This window comes from Schistocerca nitens, chromosome 5 (assembly GCF_023898315.1).
Source record: "Schistocerca nitens isolate TAMUIC-IGC-003100 chromosome 5, iqSchNite1.1, whole genome shotgun sequence".
In the NCBI taxonomy this organism is placed as follows: domain Eukaryota; kingdom Metazoa; phylum Arthropoda; class Insecta; order Orthoptera; family Acrididae; genus Schistocerca; species Schistocerca nitens.
The window spans coordinates 512,706,941-512,727,641 of NC_064618.1; the positions used below are offsets into that span (position 1 = coordinate 512,706,941).

The window sequence follows — 20,701 nt, forward strand, 5'->3', positions numbered from 1 at the left end:
GGTGGTGGTGGTGGTGGTGGTGGTGGTGGTGGGAACTGACTGTCCTGTCCCCCAATGTTTGCAATTAGAGAGATCCCTTTCAGATTTTGAAGCCGATTTTTATCCAACTGCTCCTAACACAGCCTGATCTTCTTTCTTACCTAACATTTCACAAAATTTTGTTTTGTTCTGTATGTTTGTGTTTCCCTAAACCAACTAGTTTGTGTGCCAATGAAATAGTGAAACTCATGTGCTGTGGTATTTGTTAGTCAGTTATATATGTCAGCCCTAATTGAAGTTGGATTCAAGCACTTTTGCTCACCTACCTCTACGTCTGTAGATGCTTTAGAGTCAACAACTGCGCACGTTTCAGTAAGAGAGTTGTCATTATTATCAGGTCCTTGGGATTTGGGAACTGCTACATCCAGGGTGTCCTCATTTCCAGTGTTCACAGCCAAACATGATGTTGCACACTGTGGTATATGAAAGAATATTAACAAATCACTATCACATCTCCAAATGCTACCAATGTTAATACCTAAAGAAAATTTCATCTGTCTGTAAGAATAAACTTTCTATAGATAATGTAACAAAGACTATTCTCACAGTATTTTGTTTCCATTCATCAATATTGTTTGTTTATTAGCTATTAATTTTGAAGTATCTACAGCTTCATCTGCAGGTACTCTACCTCTGTGATCAATGTGATATACCACAACAAGATAATTTACTCCAGCATCCTCTGATGTGTTGCCTATACTTTGGTCTTATAGTTATACACAAAATAGTGTGGGTATGCCTGAATGTAAAACTTTATTCTTTGATTTCACTACCACATTCATAACACAGTAGGTTGTTGTTGATGTTGTTGTTGTGGTCTTCAGTCCTGAGACTGGTTTGATGCAGCTCTCCATGCTACTCTATCCTGTGCAAGCTTCTTCATCTCCCAGTACCTACTGCAGCCTACACCATTCTGAATCTGCTTAGTGTATTCATCTCTTGGTCTACCTCTACAATTTTTACCCTCCACACTGCCCTCCAATGCTAAATTTGTGATCTCTTGATGCCTCAAAACATGTCCTACCAACCGATCCCTTCTTCTAGTCAAGTTGTGACACAAACTTCTCTTCTCCCCAATCCTATTCAATACCTCCTCATTAGTTACGTGATCTACCCACCTTATCTTCAGCATTCTTCTGTAGCACCACATTTCGAAAGCTTATATTCTCTTCTTGTCCAAACTAGTTATCGTCCATGTTTCACTTCCATACATGGCTACACTCCATATAAATACTTTCAGAAATGACTTCCTGACAATTAAATCTATACTCGATGTTAACAAATTTCTCTTCTTCAGAAACGATTTCCTTGCCATTGCCAGTCTACATTTTATATCCTCTCTACTTCGACCATCATAAGTTATTTTACTCCCTAAATAGCAAAACTCCTTTACTACTTTAAGTGTCTCATTTCCTAATCTAATTCCCTCAGCATCACCCGATTTAATTTGACTACATTCCATTATCCTCGTTTTGCTTTTGTTGATGTTCATCTTATATCCTTCTTTCAAGACACTGTCCATTCCGTTCAACTGCTCTTCCAAGTCCTTTGCTGTCTCTGACAGAATTACAATATCATCGGCGAACCTCAAAGTTTTTACTTCTTCTCCATGAATTTTAATACCTACTCCGAATTTTTCTTTTGCTTCCTTTACTGCTTGTTCAATATACAGATTGAATAACATCGGGGAGAGGCTACAACCCTGTCTCACTCCTTTCCCAACCACTGCTTCCCTTTCATGCCCCTCGACTCTTATAACTGCCATCTGGTTTCTGTACAAATTGTAAATAGCCTTTCGCTCCCTGTATTTTACCCCTGCCACCTTCAGAATTTGAAAGAGAGTATTCCAGTTAACATTGTCAAAAGCTTTCTCTAAGTCTACAAATGCTAGAAACGTAGCCTTTTCTTAATCTTTCTTCTAAGATAAGTCTTAAGGTTAGTATTGCCTCACGTGTTCCAACATTTCTACGGAATCCAAACTGATCTTCCCCGAGGTCCGCCTCTACCAATTTTTCCATTCGTCTGTAAAGAATTCGCATTAGTATTTTGCAGCTGTGACTTATTAAACTGATAGTTCGGTAATTTTCACATCTGTCAACACCTGCTTTCTTTGGGATTGGAATTATTATATTCTTCTTGAAGTCTGAGGGTATTTCGCCTGTCTCATACATCTTGCTCACCAGATGGTAGAGTTTTGTCATGACTGGCTCTCCCAAGGCCATCAGTAGTTCTAATGGAATGTTGTCTACTCCCGGGGCCTTGTTTGGACTCAGGTCTTTCAGTGCTCTGTCAAACTCTTCACGCAGTATCTTATCTCCCATTTCGTCTTCGTCTACATCCTGTTCCATTTCTATAATATTGTCCTCAAGTACATCGCCCTTGTATAAACCCTCTATATACTCCTTCCACCTTTCTGCCTTCCCTTCTTTGCTTAGAACTGGGTTGCCATCTGAGCTGTTGATATTCATACAAGTGGTTCTCTTCTCTCCAAAGGTCTCTTTAATTTTCCTGTAGGCAGTATCTATCTTACCCCTAGTGAGATAAGCTTCTACATCCTTACATTTGTCCTCTAGCCATCCCTGCTTAGCCATTTTGCACTTCCTGTCGATCTCATTCTTGAGACGTTTGTATTCCTTTTTAGTATCTCCAGGATTCTTCCAGGTATACAACCTTCTTTTATGATTCTTGAACCAAGTGTTAGCTATGATTAAGTTATGCTCTGTGCAAAGTTCTACAAGGCGGCTTTCTCTTCCATTTCTTCCCCCCAATCCATATTCACCTACTATGTTTCCTTCTCTCCCTTTTCCTACTGACGAATTCCAGTCACCCATGACTATTAAATTTTCGTCTCCCTTCACCACCTGAATAATTTCTTTTATCTCGTCATACATTTCTTCAATTTCTTCATCATCTGCAGAGCTAGTTGGCATATAAACTTGTACTACTGTTGTAGGCATGGGCTTTGTGTCTATCTTGGCCACAATAATGCGTTCACTATGCTGCTTGTAGTAGGTAACCCGCACTCCTATTTTTTTATTCATTATTAAACCTACTCCTGCATTACCCCTATTTGATTTTGTATTTATAACCCTGTATTCACCTGACCAAAAGTCTTGTTCCTCCTGCCACCGAACTTCACTAATTCCCACTATATCTAACTTTAACCTATCCATTTCCCTTTTTAAATTTTCTAACCTACCTGCCCTATTAAGGGATCTGACATTCCACGCTCCGATCCGTAGAACGCCAGTTTTCTTTCTCCTGATAATGACGTCCCCTTGAGTAGTCCCCGCCCGGAGATCCGAATGAGGGACTATTTTACCTCCGGAATATTTTACCCAAGAGGACACCATCATCATTTAATCATACAGTAAAGCTGCATGTCCTCGGGAAAAATTACGGCTGTAGTTTCCCCTTGCTTTCAGCCGTTCGCAGTACCAGCACAGCAAGGCCGTTTTGGTTAATGTTACAAGGCCAGATCAGTCAATCACCCAGACTGTTGCCCCTGCAACTACTGAAAAGGCTGCTGCCCCTCTTCAGGAACCACATGTTTGTCTGGCCTCTCAACAGATACCCCTCCGTTGTGGTTGCACCTACGGTACGGCCATCTGTATCGCTGAGGCACGCAAGCCTCCCCACCGACGGCAAGGTCCATGGTTCATGGGGGGACACAGTAGGTACGTGGGGGAAATTCATAGGTCTACTGACCGGTCATGGAAAATATAGTGTTCATATTTTATGATTAATCTTTATGTAATACATGTCTTTCCTGTCACTTCTCTCAGTGGATTTTGCTGAACATTTCTATTATGTTCACATACTAACTAAATAAAGTCTTGATGAATAATGTTGCTTGTTAGGGATTTTATTTCTCTGTTTTCTTAACCTAACAGTCTCAAACTGACTACTGACAATACAGACATCTGTTTCATCTATAGTGGGCAATTAATTAAGTCAGTTACTTGAAAATCACATTGACTTCAAGTTTTTCCATTTTCATTTTCTTCTTTTTCCTTAGCTTCACAGCTTAATTCCCATTGAAATACCAGTGTGAAAAGCAGAGAAAAAAGCTTAAAAAACTCATAAAATAATGGACTGCAATATATTTGCTAATCGTTCACAGATTTTAACAAATTACCTTGAGTATTACACACTGGAGCAAATAAAGTACACAAGGCCACATGAAGCACGATAGGAGGAGAAGCTGAACATTCAGTGAGACACAAATGCCAATAGAAATTTTTTTAATACTTAAGGTAATAAACGAAGAATTATTTGTACATGGAATTATACGAATAGTGAATGCAACTTATACGATAAGAAATAGAGTAAGTCAGTCCCTGACAAAAAGAAGAAAATAATATTTCAGGGCACAAACAACACACTACAACACAATTTCCAACAGCAGTTCTGCACTCTTGCCAAAAGTAAAAAAGAGGTGAAATGCTGTTTCACAATTAAAACACTTAAAAACAAATAGCTGATCCACAAGCAGATCTCCTATGTCATACCTTAGCATACACCAATCACATTTGGTAATCAAAGGAGCAACTCCTCATCACAGACTACTACTGTGGATGGGACAGCTAAATCACATCCTCTGTCAGGACTTCAGTTATGCCCTGAAATGAAAAATATCCTCCACAAAATCCTTCCCGTACCTGCCAAGTTCCTTCACAACTTCAACACTTCTACCTTGATTCCCTTCAGGTCAGTGCACGTTTCAGCTTCCAACTCTATGAGAACCCCATAAAAACCTCTGATTATAGTAAGTTCACCAGCCTACAATAACATCATATATTTTGATAGCTGTAGCCCATCTCACTCCAAGAATTCCCTGACATGTATGCTTGTCACAGCCTTCAGTAACATCATATATTTTGATAGCTGTAGCGCATCTCACTCCAAAAATTCCCTGACTTGTATTCTTGTCACAGGTGTTGTCACATCTGCTATGATGAGGATGAGCTACCTCCTACCCAATACTGACAAGGTTACCAATACCTTCATGAGCAATATCACAAATAGCTGATCCATAAGCAGATCTCCTATGTCATACCTTAGCATACACCAATCACATCTGGTAATCAAAGGAGCAACTCCATATCACAGACTACTACTGTGGAATGGGACAGCTAAATCACATCCTCTATCAGGACTTCCATTATGCCCTGAAATGAAAAATATCCTCCACAAAATCCTTCCCATACCTTCCAAAGTAGTATTATACATTGTGCATGACCTACAAAATATACTGGTCTGTTCTCATGTCCTTCCTGCTCACAACTCCTTCAACATAGGACGTATTTGGGTGAAAAAATAACTATATGACTCATACATCCACAAAGCAGCACATACTACGCCAGTTTTGTCACAGGTAGATCATATCACATCAGAGGCTGTAAAAGCAGTCACGTTATACATCAGCTTAGTCATAATCGACCTACAGGGTGAATATTAAGTAAAGGAACGAACTTCTCCAGATGACTTCTGACAGAAAAGGGAACAAAAAGTTCATTTATGTCTGTATGGGTCCTTTCACAGAGATAAACAACCTGGGTGGCCTTGAGATGTCCACACACCACTTCTTGAACAACACATTCTACACGATTTTGAGATCAATCCCAGCTCCAAGCACATGGCCCACTGAATGAAGCAAGCCAATGAAATGTACTGTGTACCCTGCATTACTAAACCGATACTACTCTTATCACACATGTGCTGCAATTATTGGTAGCACATTCTTCTGCATGAGAAAGGTTTTGTTACTGGATGTTGCTAAGGCCACCATCATTATGGGAGTTCAGTCAGCAGTATCATAATCAATGAAATGATAATTTGGTAGAGATGGCAATATAAATCTACAGAATCATTACCTGTGGGCTACAAAAAATCCCCAGGGCATGACTGAATCATTGCATCAGCAAAGATTTAGTACCAATACGCCTAAGCTAGGTTGTAACAGATCGGATTACCTACTTGCTTTTACACCGCTCCTAAATCCAATATTACTTTTTTTTACATTTTATGACATCTTTTCATTCATAACATATATACCATCATCATATAAAACAATGAGTACCTCATTCCCACTGTATCTTGCTGAATTTTCTTATTCACAGTGTAGTTTACCAACTGCTGATGACAACAGTGAAAAATGTTCATGCTGAAATTCAAAGGAATATCCCAACATCAAAATTCAACCCTACTAAAAATTAATTATTTCAAGATTTAAATACCTTATTTGAAAGCATCTTTTTCTCTTTCAAACCTAATATTTTAAAAGTTATGTCTATTCAGAATTATCATGTCCTAGAATCTTCCAATCTTAAGATGTAATTCTTTCCAAAATCGACTGTTATAATTTTGTAGCCAATTTTTTCTATTTCCAAAAGTATAGGCCTATACTTCCACTAAAATAAAATGTTAGTCTGTTAATTATTCAAATTATAACTTTTAACTTTCCAGAAAATTCTTGATGGGATTTGGATATCACCATGCACATAAAAACTTGTGCCACATAAAACTGAACCATTATTTATACCAGTTTAAGGATATCCATACCACAGTTAAACAAGGTTTCTGTATAATGTATTTTTTACTTTTTCTGTATTTTTCTGCTAATAAACGAACAATAGTTCCATATTTTGTAATTTCTGTAATACATGTGTCTATACATAGTCGTCATGCGCAAGGACACTGTCAGTTGTGGACAAGCTTCCAATCAATACAGTTACTATTTCACCATTCAAATGAAGTTTGATAGTCATCATGTAATTTCCAGTGGCAGTCACTCATGGCTCACCTTTAATACACTAATACCTTTTTATAAATCACCCGGATTATAGTTACTATGTTGATTATTGCCACCTGTGAATTTTGTTTAGGCCATTTCTAGCCCACGTGGCTTGCCAATCTGTGTCAAGAAACAAGTATAATATATTACAAGCAAACTAGTCATCTAAAGTGCTTAAAATATGAAAAAAGTGAAAGTTATCATATGAGTCATGTACAAACATTTTATAATGATTCAAAATTCTAAACATCAAGAAGTAAGGCAAAAGAAAAAAATAGACGAGACTTAAGCGGCATACGGAACAGATCGATATGTTACAAGGTATGTAATAAGCAAAGTTGTGATGGATGTTAAAGACCAGCTGTGGTTCAACAGCCACATAACGAAGTTGTTCCAACAGCAAAGACAGCTTCACCACAGATTCAAACATAGCTGATTAGTGCAAGGATAGTCATGCATAAAACATTCAATGAAATTCTATCTACCGATCTGACAGAAATTCCTATAAATTTTTAGTCTTCTGCTAAATCAGTAAATTAATAAAAGCCACGTGTCCAACCAATCTGTGACCTTAATGGCATAAAAATGGTGGATGACACACAGAAACCAAAATACTAAATTCATATTTTGTAACTTTTTTAATTGAGGCAGATCGTACTGTGGTTCCTCCTCTAAAATGTTACATGCATGTTAAAATTACAGATAACAAAATAATTGTCTGCAGGACAGAAAATCAACTGAAACTGCTCAACACAGGAAAGGCAAGCTGGAATGCCTGTATGGTTCTATGTAGAGTACACAAAAGAACTGGCCACTCTTCCAGCAGCAGCCTACCAACAGTCACTGGATGAGCAAAGCATTCCTAGTCACTGGAAACGTGTGAATATAATTTTTCATTTTCAAGCAGGATCGTCGAACACAAAATTATAAGCTTATATTGTTGATGTCAGTCTACTGTAGAAATCTGAGGCATGTTTTACACTCCTGTATTATGAGGTCTCTGGAGATCAAAAATCTTCTATGAAAGAATCAGCATGGGTTCTGCAAACAATGACTGTGTGAAACCCAGCTTGTTCTTTCTGGCGAAGATATACAGAAGGAAGTAGTACTAGTACCCATGTTGATATTGTGTTCTTTGATTTCCAGATGGTGTTCAGAACAGTTCCACGCTGTCACTCTATGAACAAAATACATGCATATGTAATTCAGACTACCTTTGTCACTGAGCTGAAGAATTCCTGACAAACAGGACACAGAGCATCATTGTTAACGGAAAGAAACCTTCAGTTGTATAAGTAACATTGGATTTATATCAAGGGAGTGTTATTAAATTAATAATTTTCATAACATAGAGTGGTTATAATTTAAATTTTTCTAATTGAGAGGAGTCCCAGGAAAAACAATCGATGACACTGAAATTTCATGGAAACATTTTTAAGAACAGGCGGAAAAGAAATAATGGATAAACCATTGAAAGAAACACATTTTAATCTCCACAGGAGAGGCTAACATTTATTAATTGCATATCATGTTCATGTTCCAGGTTATAAATATTGCTCCATGTGATGATCATCTGCATCCATGACAACATGGTACAGCACAGGAGACTGCTCTACTACTGCCAAAAACAACAGTGGACTGTGAAATGTTCAGCTGTAATAATGCAGTTCATGCGCTGCTTGAAGATCGCACATTGCTTCCAGCACTCTCCACCATGACAATAGTAATTTCTTCAACAATTTGGGACACATCTGGCCATTGCCCTCTTCCAGCAGCAATTCCAAATCACTAGTTGAACTTCTGAATCACATGCTTCAACCCTGATGTGGAAAGACAACCTCTCCTCATTTCTTTAATGCATCAAAACTTGCAGTGAGCAGCAGCACTATTACTGTTGTTTTGATAAAACAGCTTTACCAGTAAAGCCCTGCTCACTTTGTCCAGACCAAGCTTTGCACTATAATGCACTACTTGTGTTTCAACCCTACATTAACATACAAGTACTGGTGCCTAATAGCAAGTTATGACACTAACACTGCTAACAACGCAAAGCCTGCAGCATACAGTCTGAACATCACTTCTATTAAGTTGGGTATCCATATGGTAAACAGTTTTCCCCTCTACACAGGCTCAATTAGTGAAAGTTTAATTATAACCATACACAGAAAAGCTGTAACTTTAGAAAGCTGTAATGAAATGCAAAAAGATCTGCAGACGATCAACCCTTGGTGCAGGGATTGTTAGTTGGCCCTAAACATAATAAAAATGTAAATGATCGTTCATAAATATATGCAAAGACCCACTGTTATGTGATGTACATAACTGCAGAATGATCACTAAAAGCTGCCATCTCGATCAAATATGTAGGAGTAATCTTAACAGAGTGATTTAAAGTGGAGCAGCCACATAAAACTAATCACATGTACGGCAGATGGTAGACTGAGATTCATTGGAAGAAACCTCAAGAAGTTTAGTCGTGCCACAGCCAAAGTAACTTACAAAACCCTTGTTAGACTGATACTTAAATATTGCTCAACGGTACGAGATAGGATTGATGGAGGATATAGAGAAGATCAAAAGAAGAACGGGGTATTTCATCAGAGATTCAATTAGTAAGTGAAACAGTGACTTGCAGAATATAAATGTAGATGTACTTGTAGTAGAAATGTTTGGGAAAGGATTATTGGTGACCACCTACATGGACCACCTGTTTATTCACAAAACCTTAATGAACACATATAAGCAGAATCCCTGCTGAATACTCTGCCCCTTTTGCTGGAGGATGTGCTTTTATGAATTTGACAAGCAATGTAATTCATGTGTAATGAAGCACCAATCCACTTCCGCACCATTTATCAACACCTCACATCATCGCAATCATCTTGATCACCAGATTGAAACCCCTTTGATTTGAACTGGTGAGGATGTCTGCTGAATGCCTGCACAGCATGCCATGTTGGCTACTTTGAACATATTTTGTGAAATGTAAGAAATTAATACTATGTAATGTCTAAAGCAATGTGTAAGCACTATTGTTTTATTGCATTAATTCTCTGTTTCCAGACATGTTGATATGAATATTTTTGTTTTTTTCTTGTCATCTCCATAAGTTTGGTCCTTTACTTCATAATCATCCAATATACCAATTTATACAGGCACCTGCTCAAATAGACTAACATGCAGCAAGCTAGCTTGTGAGACAGGGAGCTGAACCAGACTCAGATCACATCTACACAGCAGATTAGCGACCAGGGGTTGGCAGGTTCTCATGCAGTTTCCCACGCTTGTAACAGCACATGCAGGCTGGACTCCAAATTCCGCCTCAGAGACTAAGATGACAACCAGTCAAAATAGGATATGAGTTCTTAGGCTTCCACAGCTGGTGTCATTTTTGATAAAATAATTTCGGGTCTTGGGCAGCGTCATCGTAAACTACTAAAACACCTAAACTGCTGACATTTCAACCAACTTGCTGCAGGCCTTCTCAGGGTGGTTCACTGCTGTATACTGGTAAATGTCTTACTTCATACACTAACAAAGCAGGAAAAGATAGATTGCTACTTACTGTAAAGATAACACACAAACTTTTGGATACAGCCTCAGCGGAAAAAGAGAAACATGCACCATTCATTCACACAAGCAAGCACACCTCACACACACATGACCGCCAACTCTGGCAGCTTGGGCCAGAAAGCCAGAGTTGGTGGTTTTATGTGTGTGTGTGTGTGTGTGTGTGTGTGTGTGTGTGTGTGTGTGTGTGTGTGTGTGTGAGGTGTTCTTGCTTGGGTGAATGAGTGGTGTATATTTCTCTTTTTCTGACAAGACTGTGGCCAAAAGCTTGTGTGTAAGTGTGTGTTATTGTGCCTGTCTGCAACTTAGTGTGTTATCTCTACAGTAAGTAGCAGTCTATCTTTTCTTACATTGTTGATATTCCTACCTGGAGCTCCCATTCCTTTACATACTGTCATTTCATTATTTGGTGACTACCAATGTCATATATCTGAGATATTACTGGACAATTTGAAGAGGCTGTTATGGAGGGAGCGGCCTTACGGTACACTATTGCCTGTGCTACCCTGATGGCTTATTGGAAAGCACTTCTAGTGGGTGATTGGTAGAAGGTAGCACATTGGTAGGCTGTTTCCTGTGCCAATTTATTAAGTGACTAGTAGGTAATCTCTTGTCAGTGAGTGGAAGGCAGTAGCAAATCATCAGCTTGCATCCAGGGGGGTAGTGTTTTCCTGCTGTGAGATGTTAAGGCTGCATGGCAATTCCCCCATGGCCGCTGTTCATACTGTTAAACCTTGGGTCAATTGGTGCTGCTGGATGGTGAACACTGGTCCGCCGGGCCCGAATCGCTGACAGCCAGGCCGTAGGTAACTTGTACCCATCCTCTTTGTTCATGTTGTTAGAGCATTTAATTATTTCAAGGACCTCTCTTATTTTCTGTTGCTTCACTCACAGCTGCCAACCAAGCTTGTGAGGTCCTTGAAAATTTATCGGACAGCTACGTTCCTGGTGGTTTTCTGCTACAACTGACTTGTTGTTCTGTCCCAGTCATATGTAATGTTCATGCTCCGAAATGTCAGTGCTAATGGGTCTCCAGGTTTCACCAACAAAGACTTGCTGCATTCACACCGAAGTTCGTAGACACCTACAGTGTAGAGAGCATTCACAGGACACTTAGTAGACCTCAACAAGTCTCGTATCTTACAGCCATTCTGAAATATAGCTTTGATTACTGTGTGATGCAGTGCCTTGCCTACACAGTTGCTAACACCTCTCACATAAGCTATGCAAGCAACAGGAGGGGTATCTTCTGCACATTTGTCTGTTTTGCATTTGCTGTATCTCATAGTCCATTATATGTCTCTGCTGATGTATCCATTCATACAGAATATTGTTTTGAGTTTGTTCAGTTAATATTGTTTGTTGTTGGCATCAATAATCTAGCAAGCTTGGGCTGTCAGCATACGTAGCACACAGCATTCTTTTGTGCTGGATGGTGATGCAAATCTGTGTGTAGGTATCTGTTCGTGTAGGTCAGTTTCCCAAAGACTTTATGCCCTAGTTTGCCCCTAAATGTTTTGTAGACCCCCCACATCCACAAACCGAATTGCTCATTTTTTTCCAATTCTAAGCATGAACTGTATGTTCTTATGTAAGCTATTGAGGTACTCATGAAATCTGTATAGTTCTGGTTGCCCATATGGCCATATGATGAATGTGTCTTCCACATACCTCAGCCATCAGTGTGGGTGCAATGGCGCAGAATCTGCGCAGTTTGCTCAAAGGCTGCCACGGATACGTCAGCCACCACAAGAGAGCCACTGAAGTAATGAAACTCCCTAACAACATGAACAAATAGGATGGCTGCAAGTTACCTACAGCCTGGCTGCCAGCATTCCAGCCCAGAGGCCATATGTGTTCATCAGCCAGCAGCAGCTCTTGACCGAGGTTTAACGGTATAAACAGTGGCAATGGGAGAACAGTCATGCAACCTACTGCCTCATTGCAGGAAAACACTATCTCCTGGACACAAGTTGTTGATTTGCTACTGCCTTCCAATCACCAATGAGAGATTGCCAACCAATCATTAACCAGAATGGCACAGACAACGGCCAGCTGATATGTTACCTTCTACCAGTCATCCACTAAGAGTTGCCTTCCAATCAGCCACTATGGTGGTAGCACAAGCAACAGCGTTCCATACAGCCACACCCTCCATGATAGCCTCTTCAAACTGTCCAACGCAGGCGAAACCCTGACAATTTAGTTGTTTTAGTAGTTTACAATGATGCAGCCCAATATCCAAAATTATTTTATCCAAGTTAAAATACAACCACACACTGAATAAAGTTTACAAAATTCACAGACAGGTGGCACACACTGCTTCCTTCCCCTTAGGTTACCCTGACAACTGTGGTATCAGGAAGGGCTTCTGGCCACAAAGTTAAATAACAAAATAAAATTTGTCAAATCCTGGAAAGGTGGCCCTGCACTAGATCGGATCATGCTGATGAAAACAAAAGACACATTTTTATGATTGTCCATAAGTAGCCCTGTAACTAAGGTCAAGGGGAAATCCCATAGTGGGACAGCTGAGTACTACTTACAACAATGTGATTCACTTCTGTAGTTGTCTCACAGTCGAGGTGATCTGAATCCTTCCCCTGAAACCCAGTGAGCTTAAACTGTATAGATGGGAACTCTCCATCCAGCACATCCTTCTGTCCTATAAGCCTCTAGACCCAGGTCATCACTATTCAGTGACCTGCATAATTTGAAATTGAGATGACTACGAAACAGTCTTTATATTCAACACATTAATCAAAATGGAACAATTACTAAGTGTGAGTCAAGAATAAAATGCTTGTTAAAAATGTATCATCCATTAAGTATCAATGACTCGATATAAATCATGGATTTAAAATATTTCCTACCACCTGGACTTCCATAAATTTGCCAAATACTGAAAACGCAGATGCCATACTGGATGGGATAAATTCTAGGGACAAGAAGAGACATATTTTTATGCAGGCAAGACTAACAACTGCTTGTCCATAAGCTTTTGAAGAGGACAAGTTATCCATCAACATTTTACAGTTCTTATGTAGAGAACTTACACGTCAATCTCAAAACAGAACACTGCGTAAGTTAGTATTAACAAAATACAAGCATAAATATTTCTTTTAAAATATTGATTTTTTTCTTTAACTTACTTCTGTAACGGGTGCAGTGGCAAGTGGTTTGTCAGTAGTTTCTGCATCCTCATCATCGGATCCTATAACAACAGTTGTTAAAGACGGTGCTCGTGGATTTAGATCTGGCTCAAACTGAGTTTCTGGAATATCATATTCCTACAAACAAGAAGGTAAAAGGATTAATGAAAAGTCACTATCGCCATTATATTTAGCACGCCATATGAATTGTTGAGAAAGTGCAGTAAGTACATGAAGATAAAGAAAAAAGAGGAGTTGCTTCAAAGCATGGAATGACGTATTAAGGCAGTGACAAACCATTTCACAGTGAAACTCCCTGGCAAATTAAAACTGTGTGCCAGACTGGCACTCAAAACCAGAACGTGATGAAAGTAAATTTGTGAGGAAAGGGTCACGAGTCATCTCAAGTAGCTCAGTTGGTAAAGCAACTGCCCATGAAAGACAAAGGTCCTGGTTTTGAGTCCAGGTCTGGCACAGAGTTTCCATCCACCAGGAAGTTTCATATCAGTACACACTTCGCTACAGAGCGAAACGTTCATTCTGGAATATCAAAGTGTTGAACAAAAAAAGAAAAAAAAATGACAATTTACTAGGAGGAAGCAGACATTACAGCATTATTTATCAGAGCCAAACATTCAGCAAAAGAGAAGAAAATGTTGGAAAGCAAAGTGCTCACCACTGAGGACATTTGGTCAAGAGAGACACAGCTGAAGAGGAATATGGTGCATGGCAAATTAGGTTCAATATCAACTGGGTACAAAGAGACAAAAATGTAAAGAGAATAAGAAAAAGGTGAGAAAGCTGGTACTAGAGTAAATAATACAACCAAAGGAAAGCAATGATGTCATCAGAAATTAAAAAATACTGACACAAAAAAATAAAGCGAGAATAAATTACCTGGGGGAGGAGGAAGATAAGTACTGGAAAGAGATGTACGCCCCACGGCAGATGGCAGATGCAGACAGCTGGGGTATCCATAAGTTTTGAGGTGAGGAAATGGGAAAGAAATACTTAACAAAAGAACAGATATCATTACGGTCATAAGGATGGCATCAGGCTAGACGATACTCTGAAACAAGTTTCCACATACTACAAACTGATGATGACACACAGAACATTAAGTCTCTTACATGATGGAAAACCCACCAAGAATGTTCTCTGCAGTAGGCCATTAAAGGGAGGGAGGAAGACTCGAGTTTAACATCCTGTTAACAGCAAGGTCATTAGAGGCAGAGCAAAAGCTCAGATTTCAGAAGGATAGTTAAGAAAGTCAGCCACGCCCTTTTCAAGGGAACCATCTGGGCATTTGTTCGGATCAATTTACAGAAACTGGGGAAAACCTAATTTACAGTGGCTGAACACAGATTTTAACTGCTGTCCTCCTGAATGTGTGTCCAGTGTGCTAACCACTGTGCCACCTCACTCAGTAGCAGACCATTAAAATTTACCCGTATAGAATCTCCATCAGCACCCAATCATCTTGGGTGGCACTTAAGAGCCCTCCATGTTGACATAGTGACCTAACACTAATTCTGTGTCAACTGGCAAACATCTTTTGCTATTTCAAGAGGAACCCTCTCTATAGAGGTGAGAGCCGGCCGAAGTGGCCGTGCGGTTAAAGGCGCTGCAGTCTGGAACCGCAAGACCGCTACGGTCGCAGGTTCGAATCCTGCCTCGGGCATGGATGTTTGTGATGTCCTTAGGTTAGTTAGGTTTAACTAGTTCTAAGTTCTAGGGGACTAATGACCTCTGCAGATGAGTCCCATAGTGCTCAGAGCCATTTGAACCATATAGAGGTGAGATAGACTGAGCTGTCATAGGCATTGGCAAGACAAGTTTTATTGAAAGTAAGGGGGGAGGGGGGGGGGGTGATTAAGAGGTGATCTCAGGGGCAGTAGCATTAAGACAATGATATACTTTGTGAGAGAAATAAAATATTTTCACGGTGGTGTGGAGGTTGTGATGCTGATAGCAACAAATGTGGTTAGTTTAGGGAGAAAGTTGCTGGTAAGGGCTTCATCTCAAGTTAATACAGAAGAGGAAAACAATACCTGTAAGGATGTTGTAGAACAAACGATTGTACACGTTACAGATTAAGTTAAAAAAGATAAAAGACATATTTGTTTAGGATTTGCAAAAAAAATCAGATAAAAGATTACTGGTTTTCTATTCCAAACACTGATTTTGGGCTCCAAATGTGGAGTATCAATGAATAATCTCATTAATATTGTATAATATGCTTCAGGCATATGGTTGCTAAGCAAGGTTGTGTTGGATGGGAAAGACTCGACCATAGTTCAACAACCGAGTTTGAAGGAAGGATGTAAGAAGGGACAAAGGGAGACAGGAAGGATGGCAAAACTAGATTTTAACATCTTGGTGATGACAATGTTATCAGAGTTGGAGCAAAAGCTTGGATACGACAAAAATAGGGAAGGGAACCAGCAGTTTTCTTACCAGAACAACTGTCCCATAATTTGCCATAATTGATTTAAGGATATCATGGAAAAACTTAAATCAATGAGTCCAGAGTTCTAAGCACAGCACCACTTCACTCAGCAGCCACGATGAAAATTTGCCATGATAACATCACAGATTTAAATAATGCCAAAGTCTTGTTGACAAGCAAAAGCTGAATGAAGTTCAGATCAGTGAGAAAGACATTAATTTGAGAGGAAAGTGTTCCATTAATTAAAATGTAAAATTATATTGGCTTATGTGATGAATAATCCAAGAACTTATCATCTTAATTAAAGTCTGTAAATGAATCACTTTCAATCTATCCATTCACTCACTCAGTGATCATGTTAGTTCTGAAATAGTGTGTGATAAAGAGAAGACTGAAATACTGAATTCCATTTCCCAAAATTGATTCACTGAGGGCAACCTTGCCACAGTTTCCTCTCTTTTCTTCGTATGATCACTGAAATACAAATATGGAGATAACTGTTCATGCCGAGGTCTCCTACAAAACAAATATATGGACCTCCCCACAATAGAAGCAACACCTAATGGATATTTACTACTCCCCAATTTCAACGCATATGACCAGAGATTTAAGCAAAGGCATACAATGCATGGAAAGAATAATGGGAAGAAAAATGACAGCAAAGAGGCTTTCAGTATTATAATGTGCAACCTGTTAGCTTGCTCATGATTTATTGACTGCACATGCAACAGATAATATTTAAACTCTATGAGAAGGATGTTTTTCTATTATGGAAGCTTCCCCAGCCACATCCACAGCGTAGGGGTTAGAGACTGCACAACTTGCTCATGTTACTCAACGTCAGAACGTGATTTAACTGATACACTGGTGTCCAAAATTAAAACAACCAACCACTATTTCCCCGTCTTGTGTCTAATTCACTGTATAATCATAGGAACTGTCAACCGATGTCCGGACAATCATGTTCTGCATGAAAAATGACAGTCCGGTCAACTGACAAGCACGTCAACGAAACATCAGGCCAGCTATCAAATGGGGTAGTGTTTGCCGGGTTACCCACAATTGCCGACAATGCAGTATGGCACAAAGAAGATGCCTACAACACGCTCTGTGGTGGAGGGCCGTAGGAAGAACGAAAGAAGGACAGTCGCAAACTGATGAGGCCCGTTGGCTTAATGTAAATCGTTATGTTGTTTCTCGGACGTGGCAACAATTTGTAGAGACTCAAACAGTACCCCAAAGACCAGGGCAGGTCCGACCACAAGCGATATCAGAGAGGTCCGTTATTTGGATAAGGGCACAATAGTACCGCCTTAGTACTGCACAGTACCTGGCATCAACTGGACGAGTTGCATCAGGACAAACAATGTCCAGAAGGCATCGGCAGAGTGGGCTTTACTGTCGGAGACATGCTGTATGTGTACTTCTGATGCATCTTCACAGCAGGGAACATCTGGAGTGGAATTGCCAACAGGCCACATGGGCGGTCAAACAGTGGGCCAATGTTCTTTTCACAGACGAGTATCGATTCTTGACAAATTCACATCTGGAGGAACATAGAACACTATTCTGGGACACAAACCTTATGGAAAGAGACCAATATCAAGGAGGATTCCTAATACTGTGGGCAGGGATTATGTTGACCACAAGTACCACTCTTCAATGAAATTGTATGGGTGAATCAGCAAGGTTTAGTTGCTGTCAGGTATTGTGACAAGATCTTGGGACCTCGTGTGGTTGTTGCGATGTGGTGTAGCCCAGACTTCCTACTGATGGACAATAATGATCGACCTCATACAGCAAGAGCAGTTGATGTTTCTTTGAAATGGGGGGCACTGAATGCGTGGTGTGGCCTGCTCATTCTCCCGATCTGAATCCCATGGAGCATGTCTGAGGTGCACTAGGCAGAGAGGTTGCATCATGAATGAGACTTTCACTCTGCAGCGGAGTGTGCGCTGATATGAAACTTCCGGGACCTTTGCCTTTCGCGGGCAAGTGCTCTACCACCTGAGCTACCCAAGCAAGACTCACACCCTGTCCTCAGAGCTTTACTTCTGCCAGTACCTCGTCTCCTACCTTCCAAACTTAACACAAGCTCTCCGCTGCAGAGTGAAAGTCTCACTCTGGAAACTTCCCCCAGGTTGTGGCTAAGCCATGTCTCCGCAATATCCTTTCTTTCAGGAATGCTAGTTCTGCAAGGTTCGCAGGAGAGCTTCTGTTAAGTTTGGAAGGTAGGAGACAAGGTACTGGCAGAAGTAAAGCTGTGAGGATGGAGCGTGAGTAGTGCTTGGGTAGCTCAGTTGGGAGAGCACTTGCCCGCGAAAGGCAAAGGTCCCGAGTTCGAGTCTTGGTCCGGCACACAGTTTTAATCAGACAGGAAGTTTCAGGTTGCATCATGTCAGCATCCATCAACCACTCTCCAAGACTTACAAGCAGCTCTGCAGGAAAAATGAGCATTATTGCCTCAACATGAGATTGATGACATCATTCACAGCATGCCCCATCGTTGTCGGGCCTGTATTCTGCCAGAAGTGGACACAGCACTTACTGAGAACATTAACCAGTTGTCAGAATGTGTGTGCGTATCCGTTAACTCAGAAAAAACAAAGAACAATTTTGTCTTCAATGACGCTTATTGCAGTTGTTTACGTTCTGTATTCTTTACATAGTTTCTACTTTACTATCACCTGTTTACACTGTTTTGTGACAAAATAAACACAACCTTGCAAAATTTCTGTTTGCTGCTTTAATTTTGGACACTAGTGTATATTTTTACATACGAACAGTACAATGAACAATAAATAACTTTGTGCACAAGAGACTATGCAAACAGAAACGTTAATTTCCAACTTCGTCAAAACTATAATTTGGTCAGAAAATGCTAAACTTGGAAAAAATCATGGACATTTTAAGAGATTTTAACCTACTCAGATAATTACCAAGTAATACACGCTCTGTATGCTATTTTTTTTGTATGAGGGTTTACTGGAAATCCTCCTCAATTTCACAATACTTCCATCAAAAATAACATATTCCTTTTCAAACACTTTTATTGAATATTACTGCACTGGGTCAAAGTACTTTCAGCACGACAAGCGAGCTACTCATTTAAAAGCTGCACACACAACGAGCTACCACTGGTAGTGTAGATGTAGGCAGCAGTGGCTATCATGACAGATGGGACCATGTGGTAATGTAAATTGAAAGAAGCTGACTGTAATGTATCCATAGCCTCAGCCTCCAACATTTAACAATATGAATATAATTATAATAAAAATGCCAACAATTTAGAAAATGAGGGTACAGGGAATGTCCTAGAAATCATAAAAATACACCACGGTGATACATAAATCCACAATAAATACAATTTAGTAATAATAATAGGAGATCATATTCTGAAACCAGTCATCTAATAAGAGTTTATGGAGATGCACAAAGTTCTGTTCAAAGTTACAATGGTATCAATCTTAAGGCAGTGGAGAGGTGGCATTCAGAGGTATCAGACACAGATGCAACGTAGTCACATCGGGATCTCCACAAGCAGTGAAAGTATTAATTAAATTATTCAATTTTGGACAGTTCAGTCTGTAATATATGTATGAGTAACTTCGTGTGTAGAAACATATATGTTGTGTTAGTGATTTGATGATACCGATTATGTGCAGTTTGTGATTGTTTAATAATTTCAAACTGTTTTCAGCACTAGAACCAAGGCTATATTAAAGTGTGGTGTATACAGAAAAATGAACTCCATTAAGTTTGGTAGAATACCAACTTACGCAAAAAAAAGTCATCGTTGTTCACAGTTTGAAAGTTACAACAGGTCAAGAAACCACAAGACAGACACTGTGTGGTAGGTGACAAGAAACAGTGCAATGCAGCTTCAGTGGACAGTGTCAACAGATACACATAAATCAGTGTCATCAAGGGACAGGTGTTAAGGGATAAGAGTAGCAGTGTTTAAATTTGCTAAGTACTAGGAACCTTAAACATGGCATCCCATAAACAGGGACAGAATAATACAGATAATGTTACATCATGTAGTGGCAGGATTTACATACAAGGCAACATGCTTCACCGAAAGATTTACTGTGAAAAAATTCTGACCACATACAGAGTGAAGCACATATCTTGTAAAATGGCCATGACCATAAAACCAAAGAAATTTAATGTCATATAGGCAATTATCGACACTAATACTTCTCGTGCACCATTTGCAAATGTATCAGGAAGAGGAAGTAATGATAGCACAGGAAGCACCCTTCACCACCCAATTTAATGCGCATTGTGAAGTGTTGGTGTAGATGCGCTTATCTAGGGAGTCAGTATCAGACCAGATGTCTTGGGAAAACATTAGATTGTGGAGAAGGGTTGCAAGTGTAAAAGATGTATATCAACTGCATGTCCATTTATATGTTGTTGTTGTTGTGGTCTTCAGTCTGAAGAATGGTTTGAGGCAGCTCTCCATGCTACTCTACCCTGTGTGAGCTCTTCATCTTCGGGTAACTACTGCAACCTACACCCTTCTGAATCTGCTTACTGTGTTCATCCCTTGGTCTCCATCTACAATTTTACCCCCCGCACTTCCCTCCAATACTAAACTGGTGATCCCTTGATGTCTCAAAATATGTCTTATCAAAAGACCCCTTCTTCTGGTCAAGTTGTGCTGCACTTCAAAAGATTACAGTCTCTTTT

At 39.8% G+C, this 20,701-nt stretch overlaps 1 protein-coding gene across 3 annotated transcripts in view; it reads right to left on the reverse strand.

The window, feature by feature from the left end:
* The window catches only part of LOC126259193 (TP53-binding protein 1-like), a 359,964-nt gene that overhangs the window by 228,648 nt on the left and 110,615 nt on the right, over positions 1–20,701 (reverse strand). For 2 of the 3 annotated variants that reach the window (XM_049955783.1, XM_049955781.1), the window contains exons 6-7: positions 13,558–13,695; positions 306–452 (exon numbers count right to left, since the gene is read on the reverse strand). In XM_049955783.1, the coding sequence (XP_049811740.1) occupies positions 306–452; positions 13,558–13,695 (285 nt within the window). The remainder of the gene's footprint in view (positions 1–305; positions 453–13,557; positions 13,696–20,701) is intronic. The other variant, XM_049955782.1, reaches the window with a different exon arrangement.